At 39.0% G+C, this 13,097-nt stretch overlaps 2 protein-coding genes across 5 annotated transcripts; one reads left to right on the plus strand and one right to left on the minus strand.

Annotated features, from left to right (window-relative positions):
- Positions 1-461: 461 nt before the first annotated feature.
- prmt5 (protein arginine methyltransferase 5) lies at positions 462-6,308 on the plus strand. Its single transcript, XM_027148713.2, has 16 exons — positions 462-657; positions 2,234-2,352; positions 2,483-2,568; positions 2,885-3,019; positions 3,109-3,224; positions 3,319-3,368; positions 3,454-3,617; positions 3,701-3,862; positions 3,944-4,021; positions 4,105-4,163; positions 4,337-4,459; positions 4,597-4,772; positions 4,948-5,151; positions 5,266-5,376; positions 5,455-5,519; positions 5,602-6,308. Exons 1-16 carry the CDS (start codon positions 560-562, stop codon positions 5,752-5,754), a joined length of 1,899 nt encoding a protein of 632 aa, XP_027004514.2. The 5' UTR covers positions 462-559; the 3' UTR covers positions 5,755-6,308.
- Positions 6,309-7,300: 992 nt separating this feature from the next.
- LOC113644036 (serine/threonine-protein kinase pim-1-like) lies at positions 7,301-12,874 on the minus strand. Of its 4 annotated transcripts, none has more exons than XM_027148530.2 (16): positions 12,755-12,874; positions 12,066-12,161; positions 11,875-11,947; positions 11,613-11,751; positions 10,652-10,723; positions 10,438-10,552; positions 10,084-10,180; positions 9,900-10,002; positions 9,668-9,808; positions 9,411-9,576; positions 9,167-9,261; positions 9,005-9,055; positions 8,473-8,851; positions 8,213-8,389; positions 8,012-8,128; positions 7,301-7,893 (listed from the first exon to the last, which is right to left on the minus strand). In XM_027148530.2, the coding sequence occupies exons 2-16, from the start codon at positions 12,133-12,135 to the stop codon at positions 7,880-7,882; spliced, it is 1,809 nt and encodes a 602-aa protein (XP_027004331.2). In that variant the 5' UTR covers positions 12,136-12,161; positions 12,755-12,874; the 3' UTR covers positions 7,301-7,879. The 4 variants fall into 4 exon arrangements, with proteins under 4 accessions (XP_027004331.2, XP_027004333.2, XP_047678100.1 ...); XM_027148532.2 differs by having other exon boundaries at positions 7,301-7,890; positions 12,755-12,873; XM_047822144.1 differs by lacking the exons at positions 9,167-9,261; positions 9,411-9,576.
- Positions 12,875-13,097: the final 223 nt, after the last annotated feature.

A 13,097-nucleotide genomic window follows, 5' to 3' on the forward strand; every position in this document is an offset into this window, starting at 1 on the left:
TCTAATATATCTGTCAGGTATCAAAGGTGGTGATGGCAGGGAAAATCTCCCTGAAATGACATCAGGTTATTTATCTTTGCAACCGTAGCACATATGGTAATACAGCTTTGAATCTTGAATCAGCCTCAGAATCGGTTATTAACTTCTTAACAAAGAAAATAAAATCTATAATATTATATTATATATATAAATATTATATATAATAAATACTGTAAAATATGAGACAAAGGCTTCTTCAAAAGCAAGCAAACAATGAACGGATGACTGAATGTATGGCTTGATGAAACAATAAATACAACGAACTAATGGAGTAAGTAGCAAATAAACAATGATTAATACTATATTTAATTCGTATGTCTCACTTGTCTGGTCCACAGTCTCATTTTGTCGTTTAAATCTCGCGGGATTTCGCGAAAAGAAACCACGCTCTCAGAAGTCGCCATTTTGGATCTAAAAACAATCTGTTGTTACGGATCATTTTCACTGCGTTTGAGCCAACATGGCGACCTTTTCTGTATAGCATTGGAAGTTACTTTCCCTCCCATCTCTGCTGTAAACCATGGCGTCCGCCAGCACAGGGAGCAGGGTATCCTGCGGGAGAGATTTAAGTTGTGTTCCCGAGGTAGCGGATACACTGGCCGCAGTCGCAAAACTGGGGTAAGTTAGGAAAAAGATCGGTGCTATTTAATGAGGCAAGAAACAGCGGTTTAGGACGGATTTACAGTAATGTTCGGCTGCACGTGACGTCTAAATGCTAAGCGGCTTCCCAAAATAAACAAAACACTCGCGTACAGAAGTATTTACGCCCACTTTATAGTCCTGCGGTGTATGTTTGTGTGTTGTTTGTGTGTCTTAAAGAGCTGTATAATTAATGTTCTTTTTTATTTTGTTGCTGCTAACAAACCGGTCTTGTAAGCTATAGCTAATGCTATTGCTAATAGCTATATAATGATCAACGAGGCTGATGTGCGTTTGTCATGTTGATGAACAGTCATGGCTGGTGTTGTATTTGAGTCTCTAAAGTGAATTATTTATATATGTAATATATATTTTAGAGTAAGTCAACAAAATGGATATTAAATATTTTGCAACCTCCACGAGGGTTGCTCATGGCGCGTTGGGGTCAAAGGTTATTCAGGGGGAAGTCGTTATTTAAAGTATCTGTTCCGGCAGATTTGATGATTTTTTTTAGCTTTACTAAGAAATTTAAAAATAATAATAATTTTTTTTTTTTTTTTAAAAGGGCTAATTCGTTGCTTTAGCAGTCGCCAGATGACGCCATTTTTCGCTGGACGTTGCCAGGGTGACGTCATCGATTAATTTGCATATTCATAGCATCTTTGATATATTTACAATATCATTTAAAAAATGGTCATACCTTGGAAAAGTTATTTTCATATATCCCAGGGATTTTTGTTGTTGTTGAGACTAGTGGGAAGCTGGGATTGGTGTTATGGTGATTGATCAAAGGGAGCAGTGGGAATCGTATTGGTCGTTAGGAACAACGATGATCAGTGATTGGTTGGTGAGAACCATGGTGTTTAGTCATTAGAAACATTGTGGATCTGTAGTTAATTATTGGGAACAGTTGGGATCTGTGATTGGTCATTGGGAGCAGTGATTGTTTTTATGGGGATTGGTCCTCAGAAACAGTGGGTATCTGTGATTGGTCCTCAGAAACAGTGGGTATCTGCGATTGGTCCTCAGAAACAGTGGGTATCTGCGATTGGTCCTCAGAAACAGTGGGTATCTGCGATTGGTCCTCAGAAACAGTGGGTATCTGCGATTGGTCCTCAGAAACAGTGGGTATCTGCGATTGGTCCTCAGAAACAGTGGGTCTCTGATTTATTTATTTATTTTGGTGATTGGCTGTTGGGTACAGTGGTGATCTGTGATTAGTCATTGCAAAGAATGAATGATTGGTTTGGTGAGAACCCATAGTGATTAGACATTGAGAGTACCCACTGATCTGGGATTAGTCGTTGGGTACAATGCTGGTCATTACACATGCACCCACAACTCAGGCTTTACCCACTGTTCTTAAGTCTCGCTAAACTCGTTCTCTGAACTCGTCTAATCAGCAGAAGTAATGTGAGACTGAAAGCTGCATCAAATAACATACCTATCAGTTTGTCTTCCCAAGGGATTTCAGTAATTAGGGTGCTACTTTTCTTTATGTAAAATTCTTGAAAGCTTTGTTTCTCCTAATAAAATAACAGCTTGTTCTCTACAGCTTTGACTTCCTGTGCATGCCTCTCTTCCATCCTCGTTTCCGGAGAGAGTATGAACTGGACCCTGCCAAGTCCAGACCTGGAGCACAAACCCGCTCTGATCTGCTGCTATGTGGACGCGGTAAGGTGTCTCTTGTTTATATGGAATTTATAGGGAAAACCCGGATATGACTCCTCAACATATTGGTTGTTATTATTATTATTATTATTATTATTATTATTATTATTAAGCTGTTTATGTGTAAAACCAGACTGGAACACACTTATCGTGGGGAAGCTCTCACCATGGATAGATGCTGACTCTGAACTGACCACAGAGCGCAGGAACTCGGAAGCAGTAAGTTAGAACTCGTCTCACGATTGTGTTTCTACACCTGGCTTTTAAACACCAAAGTAATCAAAGAGATTTAGATTCAAAGGCCATCATATTCTGCAGTTGACATCAGTTAAAAACTGTAAATACAATTCTGTTTATGGGGGACAAAGAATTACAGCAAGTAGTGAACCTGTGATAATGTATTTGTTAATAGTGGCTTGGAAGCACTTTTGTACGTCACTCTGGATAAGGGCATCTGCCAAATTGCGTAAAAAAATAAATTATTAGCATGACTTGAATATCCTCCCTGTTTTTATAGTGATCTTTGTCCTTGCAGGCCCTGGTACAGGAGTTGAATTTCTGTGCCTACCTGGGGTTACCCGCCTTCATGATTCCTCTGAAGGGTGCACAGTGTGCCAACTTGGCCCGAGTCCTGCTAAACCACTTGCATACCGGACACCATTCTTCCATGGTGAGCATGCACTTCATAAAATTCCAGTTATAATTAGATACCCATTTGTGCTCCATGGATCCTCAACGTAGGTTTTCCCGGTGTTTCAGTTTTGGATCCGAGTTCCCCTGTTAGCACCCGAGGACACCCGAGAAGACCTAATTGCAAATGAGCCAAGTAATCAAACAACAGATACTGCTGACAGTGAAGAGAAAACCTGGGGCTGGTGAGAAAACATTATATGGTAGTAGTGTTGTATTGGGTTTGTTACCTTTTATATTTCTTTTGTTATATATCATTATATCGTTTGATTCTCTTAGGTGGCATTCGTTCAGAACTCTTTGTGACTACAACAAAAGGATTTGCCTCGGTGAGGGCCATGTTTTAAGGTTTGGGGTTTTAAGGTTTTGTTAATATTATCACGTCATAATTCTATCCTTCGCTTCCATCCGAAGCCATCGAGATCGATGCAGACGTTCCCTCGGAAGCCGTGATTGACAAGTGGCTCGGGGAGCCGATCAAAGCTGCCATTCTTCCCACCAGCATATTTCTGACCAATAAGAAAGGATTTCCGGTGCTTTCAAAAGCTCATCAGCGGATTATATTCCGCCTCTTCAAGGTAAGCAATGTCTCATTTTTGTTCTTTTGAATTTTTTTCCGCCACATAAACTAGACTTTATACTTTGTTCTTGTCCATTCCAGCTCGAGTCTCAATTTATATTTACCGGGTCAAGTCGTCACAGCGACAAGGAATTCCGCACCTATCTGCAGTACCTAGAATACCTCAGCCAGAACCGGCCAGCACCCAACGCTTATGAGCTGTTTGCCAAGGGATACGAGGATTACCTGCAGTCGCCATTACAGGTGTGTACACACACAAATGTACAAACAGGATTTCAGAGCAGGCCGAATGTCACACTGATCTTACAAACGTGTTCTTTTTAGCCTCTTATGGATAACTTGGAGTCCCAGACGTATGAGGTTTTTGAAAAAGATCCCATTAAGTATTCGCAATACCAGCAGGTGAGCAAAGAACACCATAGATCAGCGTTTCCATTTGCGCTTTGTTTGCTAACCTCGTGGCATTCATTTGTCCTCTTCCTCAGGCGGTGTATAAATGTCTGCTAGACAGAGTTCCAGAAGAGCAGAAAGAAACCAATGTACAGTGAGTATTAAACCTTTTTTTGTTAATTTGTTTCTCCCCTCTAGATATTTCTAGGAGAATAACGTTACACAAAATTCAGGTTTGATGCAAAAGTGTATATTTCATACACGTGATGGTCACTGTGTCACAAATTGGTGTGAACTAAAGTGTTCATTGTTTTTTTTTCTCCCTAGGGTGCTGATGGTGCTGGGTGCAGGCCGTGGCCCTCTGGTGAATGCCTCACTTCGTGCCGCCAAGCAGGCAGACCGAAAGCTGCGTGTGTATGCTGTCGAAAAGAACCCTAATGCTGTTGTCACGTATGTACTCGCACATTTGTCTCATTAATACGCACATACTGTCCTCATATTAATTTAACAGTGGAACATAAGGAGGTAGAGTAAAAAAAAAAAAAGGTACGTAGAAAGCCATAAACATTTCGTTGGTTTCTCTGCAGGCTGGAGAACTGGAAGTTCGAAGAATGGGGAGATCAGGTGACCGTAATATCATGTGACATGCGGGAGTGGACCGCTCCGGAGAAAGCTGACATGATTGTCAGCGAGCTTTTAGGGTCTTTTGGTGACAATGAACTTTCACCCGAGTGCCTTGATGGAGCACAACACTTTCTAAAAGGTATGTTGTAAGCTTTAGTTACAGTTCAAGCTCAGCTTTGACTTTGAAAATCAACAGTGAATGTTGTTGCTTTCTTTGCCAGTCATATGTCTGGACTTTTGTGTCCAGCATGGCCGACTATTGTGTTGTCTGTATTCAAAGCGCCTTACGTTTTATTTTTGGTTTTGGTTTGTAGAAGATGGAGTAAGCATTCCCTGCTCCTACACCTCGTTTTTGGCACCCCTGTCCTCGTCGAAGCTGTATAATGAAGTGCGAAGCTGTCGGGAACGGGACAAGGACCCCGAATGCCATTTTGAGACCCCGTATGTAGTGAGGCTCCACAACTTCCACCAGCTTGCTGAGCCCAAACCCTGCTTTACCTTCGTACACCCGACCACAGGTAAGAAGGCTCATAGCTTATCAAAGGCTCATCATTTCCAGAAAATTGTATATGCTTTGTCCTCTAACAGCTGCTTTCTCTCTCTCTCTCTCTCTCTCTCTCTCTCTCTCTCAGATATGAACAACAACAGATACCAGTGTCTGCGTTTCAGTGTGAACTGTAACTCTGTGCTTCATGGTTTTGCTGGATATTTCGAGACCACGCTGTACAAAGACGTAATGCTTAGTGAGTATTTATTTGTGCATTATTTGCAGAAGTGACGTACCGATGGCAACGGATGTAAAACCTTCTTTTCGATTTTAGGTATTAGACCAGAGACCCACTCGCCAGGAATGTTCTCCTGGTTTCCAATCCTCTTTCCTCTCAAAGTAAGCACTTCTGACTCGTTTTTTAATTAGTTACCGACGTAGATCGGATCAAGCTGATTGCTCTGTCCTTCCCCTTCCATAGCAACCCATTCCCCTGTCTAGCGGCGACGATGTGAACGTGAAGTTCTGGAGGTGTAACAACGGGAAGAAGGTGTGGTACGAGTGGGCCGTCACCGAGCCCGTCTGCTCGGCCATTCACAACCCCGCGGGACGGTCTTACACTATTGGCTTGTAGAGGGAGACACATACGATGTTATTTTGGTCTCAAGTAAAAATATACTGTGCAGCACTTGTTGATAGCTTTGGTCAGTTTTGAGCAAGACATTCTTTTTGTATTCTGTTACAGATTTGGTAACATTTGGGTATCTGGGCTTACAATCACTACATCCACCGAACAATTTCTAACCTTGGTTCTGTGCACTGAACTGCCAAGATCGTAGGTCATCCAAACAGTCCCAAAGCTAATATAATTAAACTGAATTTTTTTTTTATTGTCATAACTCCGTTTTTCATACTGTCATGTTTTTTTTTTCTGATGACGCTTGTCATATGACAAATAAATAAATAAAAATCTGAAGGGTTTTATTTTCTCTTGAAGCTGCTTATTTTAGAAAAATCTGCTGAGACAGATTGGCTGCTCATTCAGGAAGCCAGTATGTTCACATGGGTTACTTTTACATACTTCTCACTTGGAATTGCGGAGATTCTTCAAATCTTCTGAGTGCAAGAAGTACCTTTTATTGTTCCTTTGGAAAACGTGTTTTCAATAAAGGCCAAGTTTATATCTTCTTTGATGTTTTCTTTTTGCCAATTTTCTGTAAGTACAGTAGAAATATACACTGTCTGGCCAAATGTTTATGGACCTCTATCAATGAGATATTTGCTTGTTGAGAGAGACAGTGCTATTATGCTGCTATTATGCTAGTACAACTTTAACAGCTTTTAGTGTTTAGTCGTTCATTAAACTGTCCTTGGTGGTCCAGTGACCGGGTCCTATAAAACCTCTGCCAAATCACAATATGCAGAAGCAAGCAATTTATCTATAAATGAGTTTCATGGTAGACATTCTGGGCAACTGTGTGCTTCAAAGAGATCTAATTAAGTTGAATGCAGCATAAGTTATGGCCATGACTTAAATATTTGATTCTTATTCCTTATTAAATGGTAACTGTATCTTATGTATCTTGTTCCCAGGACGTTTAACTTGTTGCCTTACTTATCCACATTACTTATATTACCATGTCTTACCAGGTTGTGACCATATCTTAAATAGTTAAGTCATGGAATAGGAACAATCTTGTTCAAGATAGATGAGGGCACAGGTCAAGAGCTTTAGTTAATGTTGACATCGAACACCAGAATGAAGAAAAAGTGTGACTGAAATGCTTAATCTAGCCAATCTAGAACCGACATGGGGATGCACTTATTTCCAGGGATTTCAGAACAGCAAAACCGATATTGCATCATCAGGTAGGTGTGGCCTAACCATAACTGTAGTTTTTGGTTGTTTATTTGTTTTCTAAAATAAATCTACCTGTATGACTGTTTTGTCCTTCGTAGATATGCTTTTTTTTTTTTTTTTTTTGAAAGAGGGCGTTTTTCCAACCTCCGTAAACATGTTCACTTTATGTCATAACGAAACCCCTGGAATTTAGTGAATGCCAACCAACATCCATACCACTGTCAGAAAGTGCTGAAAAACAATGGGTGAGCAAAGTTCTGTGGAAATCCCTTGTTGACATAAGTGTATGGAAAATTTTCAGAAAAAAAAGGCCTGTCGATGTATTTCACACGCATTTTTTATGTTTTTTTTTTTTGTTCGTTTGATTTATATACCCACTGAGCCAGCCAGTGGAGACAATTGCAAGGAAAAACTCCCTGAGACTACAGGAAGAAACTTCAAGAGGAACCAGATTCAAAACGGAGCCCATCATCTTCTGGGTGACCGAATAGTGCGGCTCTACTTCTCATCCACATCTGATCGCTGTAAAGTCAAACAGTATTAAAAGGGACAACAGTACAGTTCTGCTTCAGCTTTTGCAAAAAAAAAAAAAAATAAATGGTTCCAGCATTGTTCCATCAAACCAGCTGGCAGGAAAAACCCCAGCATCATCATCATCTGTTCTTCCTTTCAGTCAAACCCCTCAAACACACAACAGTAAACATCTGCCACAGCATGATGCCTTGTGCAGATGCTTTGTGGCAGTGTGATTGAGTTTGAGCTCCAGTTGAATAATGCCAGTGCTGTAAGAAGCTTCTACCTGAGAGATGCATGCTGATTGGGGGTAGTTCAGTAATGGGAGTTGGTGTGGGTGTCGGTCGTGCCATTGACGTGATCATCACAGATCGGATCCTAATTACTAGGTGGGGTCTGCTAGAAAAAAAAATAATAATAAGGAAAAATATAGAAAAATAGAATATAAAAATTGACTGATCCAGTATAATCAATTTACTCTAGTGTGTCTTAGTCTATTCCATTATAACTGGCTCACCTGGAGCCGAGGGGTCTTCAATTCGATCACCAAGCCAATTGTGGCTCAGGATTTCATCAAAACTTGGACGCATTTCAGGGTCTTTATTCAGGCACCATGCTATCAGGTTGTTGCATTCTGTGTGAGCAGTAATGAGACAGGGGTTGATAAAGAAATGGCTCAAATGAACCTTCAATAATTCTGCTTTTGCAATTTTCTTACCATCAGACAAACTAGAAATGAAGGGTACTTGTGCTGTAACAATCTCATTAAAATCAACAAAGGGCATCTGTCCAACAACCAAGAAATACAGGAGTATACCCAGACCCCAGACGGTAGCAGGAATACCAAAATATTTACAGGAGCTTATCCACTCAGGAGGGAAGTAATTTGGAGTGCCTATGTGGAAAAAAGAGAGAGTTAGAACAGAACCTACACTGCATGCTTTATTTGACTATGTCCCGTGTCTAATCTGAACTGACCTGCGTAGCTTGTGTAGGGCTTGTCCGTCAGCAGGTCACCACAGCCAAAGTCAATCAACTTCACCTCAAACGTATCTGGACAGAACAGAAGGTTCCCGGTCTTGATATCGCGGTGAAGAACTCCACGATCACAGCAATGTCTAGCAGCTCGAACCACCTGAAGCATGATCAGTTGTGCCATCGATTCAGACAGCGGACTTTGAAAACGTTTACATAATTGTAAGAGGTCCGTGCAGTTGTTGGGTCGCTCCATCACCAAGATGAAGTAAGTAGGCGTCTCAAACCATTCCAGCAGCGCCACTATGTTATTACATTGAGGAGGCCTTGACACCATCTCCATTAACGCCACCTCCAGAGGCAGGCTACGTGTCTCTCCAGGCTAAAATGACAAACACGCAGCAATTGTCAATACGGATTAGGAGTGAATAGGTCTAAAAAGGTTTTGGATTCACACTGACAAGTGGTCTATAAATCTGCTTCATAAAGTTATTGTCATTTACACTTCTTTGAAGAATCTCAGACGTTTACTTACAATGGTGATGTATTTGCGTTGCTTTCTTTTGTTGATACATTTTATGGCAACCTGTTCATATGGACAAACCACAATTAGTCAGTTCTCCAAACACTTTGATTAGTAAAATCAGTCAAACATCATAACATTTTAGGGGTCAGAAATATTTTACATAATTCTGACCTCTTTTCCGTCTTCATTACGGACTCCACTGTAGACAATGCCAAAACATCCTTGCCCCAGAATCTCTTCTATAGTGTACCGTGACTCAAGGTCACCTATTACACAACATGTTTGTTGGAGACGATTACATCACAGCATCATTAAAACTGTCTCTATGTACACTGTGCTGAATATAAGCACATGATGGGGGTGATTTTACATGGTGCAAAAATATTTAAAATAGTTTCTTCAGATTATAAGGTACCATAGTCTGAAGCAACATGCTCATCTGAATCCTGCAAATCAGATTCACATGAGAAGAACTCCTCTTCCTCATCATAAGAGCTATTTGCTTCTTGGAGCATTTTATAAAGGTTTATATGCCTCTCTGGTCTTTTTTGTCTCTTCTCTGTAAGCAGCTTATAAGAGAACTGCAAGACAGAAAGGGAAATAAAACCGTAGTTGAAAACTTGACAATTGACACCCGGCAACCAATTCTCAAATATAGATTGTCATGTTTACCTGTCTAAAACATTCCATCGTATTGGGATGGATGCATTGAGGGAATTTGACGGCCACTTTTGCGATGATCTCGCAGTAATCAAGCGCCTGAGAAGTATGTCCAGCCTGGTGTAGCTTGCAGGCATGAAGGAACTTGCACACCTACAAAAGATAGAGAAATTTTAATTCTCGTTCTGGTTCCTTGTTCAATTCAACATGGAAAAGAGAGGAACGCGGAACAGAATTTTCCAACCTGGAAGTCCGGTTGGCCGTATCCTGAGCTCAGAAACAGCATGTACTCGTAAACCTCAGTTCTCTCAATCGCTTCCCACAAGGCTGTATTGCCGACAGGCTCACTGGAGAAAAGTTTTTAAAAAAATAAGCGCACACGCACACACGAATGAATATCTATACACCCAAACACACACACTGAATACCTGTCACATCCAATCAGTTGAAATTTTTGACGTGAATCCAGCCACACATGTGCCACCACATAGCAGATATGTGCTGCATAGATCCACTCCCTGGAGGCTGACAAAAAAAAACCCCAAAAAAAACCCCATGCATGTTAGTCCACTTTATTAGGAACACCTGAACAATTGTTAATTGTTTAAACTGCCGACCATTACAAGCTACGCTGCACATTTCTTTGTATCTGTTTTTTTCTATCCAGCTTATTTTATGCAATATCCCAAAATTCACATAAAAATATGTGGATGGAAAACTCTTGTTATTAAAAAACTAATAAAGTGCATGTTAATTTCAGAAAATTTGACCCGAATCTGTACCGAACTCGTTTCCCATTTCAATGACAGCTTCTCTCTTGTCATCTTCTGGAGTATTGGAGCATAAAAGACCAGCCAGAGGAAGACACCAGTCCTGCTGTATCGCAACAGGTCTGATCTTAAGCAGAAAATGTCACATTAGTCCATGTGATGCTGACAAAAAAAAAAAAAAAAATCAAAACAAATACATGCAATAAACAGATGTTGATACACTCACTTTTAAACCCTTTCTCCTCAGAAATCTGTAGCCGTTGAAGAGGATCCGGGCAATTTTGTCCATCGTTGCTCTCTGTAAAAGATAACGTCCACTTTACGGATATTTATTCATCCGGTTAACTTTTTCTAATTCAAAAAAATCTTTGTCCAAAGTCATTTTATTACTCATTATTTAAAAAAAAAGAAATGTAATAAAGTTAAAGTTTTAAATACCAGAATACCACACAAGCTAGTTAGATAGCTATGAAATGAGCACTTAGCTAATTAGCAACAATCGAATTACTAGCTAATTTAGCTAGTTAACATTACCTTATTATAATTTAGCTCATAACTACCAAAGCACAGTCATTTTATTACTCATTATTTAAAAAAAAAGAAAAAGGGATGTAATAAATTTGAAGTTTTAAACACCAGAATACAACACAAGCTAGCTAGATAGACATGAAATTAGCACTTAGCTAATTAGCAACAATCGAATTACTAGCTAATTTAGCTAGGTAACATTACCTTATCATAATTTACCTCATAACTAAAAAAAGCACAGTTATTTTATTACTCATTATTTAAAAAAAAGCAAAAGAAACATAATAAAGTTAAAGTTGTGAATACCAGAATACCACACAAGCTAGCTGGATAGCCATGAAATTAGCACTTAGCTAATTAGCAACAATCAAATTACTAGCTAATTTAGCTAGTTAACATTAGCACAGTTAATGTTTAATGATTTACATTTTCTGAATACTGCTCTTAAAACAAAACAAAACAAACTGGAAAAATGTAACATTTAAAAGATTTCCTCAAAGTAAAATTGTCAACAAGCCAAGGACGCGCAAGCTAATTTAGCCAGTTAGCTAACTTTGCCAAGTCAGCTAGCAGGAAAACGAAAAAATTATTTATTTATTTATTTATTTATTTATTTATTTATTTATTTATTTATTTATTTTTACAGTGTGAATACTTACTCCATTTTGAATACGAAAGCTTTCCATAATCCGCCAGAAGAAATATGAATACTGTTGCTCAATTTCATCCAGGTGTAGCATACAGCCCTGATATTTCTCCTGGATAAATCTGATCAGCTCGTCCTTCTCTATCTTATTACTGTAACAGATATTGGAACAGCTGGTATATACGGATTACTGCACACACGCTTATGCATAAATAATAAAGATAATTTACCCACCAGGTGATACAGTATGTTCAAGAAGAGAAGGAGTGTCTCACCTCATCAGAGGGCTAAGAAACTGTAAATTCTGCCCATCAGGTATGTATTTATCATCATCATCATCAAACTGCCCTGGATTCAAAGAAAGAATAAACAACAGAAGGACAAATGTCTGTGATAAAGTCTGTATCTAATACAGTAGCTAAAAGGGCACCATAGGGTGGAGCTGACGATATTCAGTGTGATCTACCTGTTCTGCATGGATGATGATCAGCTCCTTCATCAGCATGAGGTGTTCTCATCTCAAAAGGTGTGCACATTATCCTTGTTTTCACAGTTTGCAAATCTACAGAACAGCAGCGGTTTACAGTCGTATGCAAACGGTTAGGAACCCCTGACAATTTCCATGATCTTCATTTATAAATATTTGGGTGTTTGGATCAGCAATTTCATTTTGACCTATCAAATAACTGAAGGATACAGTAATATAGCATCGAAACCAAATCTTTCATGGCTTGGGATCTTTTTTTCTAAATATAACACGCATAACTTTATTATTATTATTATTATTATTATTATTATTATTATTATTATTATTATTATTATTATTATTATTATTATTATTATTTGTTTGTTTGTTTGTTTATTTATTTTTCATTTTTTTATTTTATTAATAATACACAACACGATGCCACTGACACTAAATACTATAAGTATAAAGTATAAATATAATAATTAATCTAGTTTGTACAGGATCTGACATCAGGATGTGACTTAACTACCTTGACTACTACTGTCCACTATCAGCTCTAAATCTGTCTAATAAAGTATTAAAACTGTGTGATGCGCACAGTCATAAACTCATCTTCGATATGTCTCAACTTTATATTTCTAATCTGCACCACGTGTAAAGTTTTCCATAAAAGAAACCTCTCTCACCTGAATACAGAGGTTTCTGAGTACATAAGTAGAAATGACAGGTCCGGTGTCAGAATAGAATGCTAATTAGAACTCTGACATCACTGGCATCAGTATGACAGCTATGTTCTGATTCAGTTCTGGATCTGAGGCACAGCAGAGCATTGGGCTTTTAATGAGTCAGATATAAAACACATATTCACCAGCTATATTTATATATGGATTGATTTTATTTCTTTTTTTGTTTTGTTTCTATTTCAGAAATCCTGTCGAATTTACCCAGTAACTATTACAATTCATTTTCTACCTCTTATTTGAACTACCTCGGGTACTATCCCAGTCATCACCGGGCATCAAGGCAGGA

Source organism: Tachysurus fulvidraco, chromosome 1, assembly GCF_022655615.1.
Source record: "Tachysurus fulvidraco isolate hzauxx_2018 chromosome 1, HZAU_PFXX_2.0, whole genome shotgun sequence".
Lineage (NCBI taxonomy): Eukaryota > Metazoa > Chordata > Actinopteri > Siluriformes > Bagridae > Tachysurus > Tachysurus fulvidraco.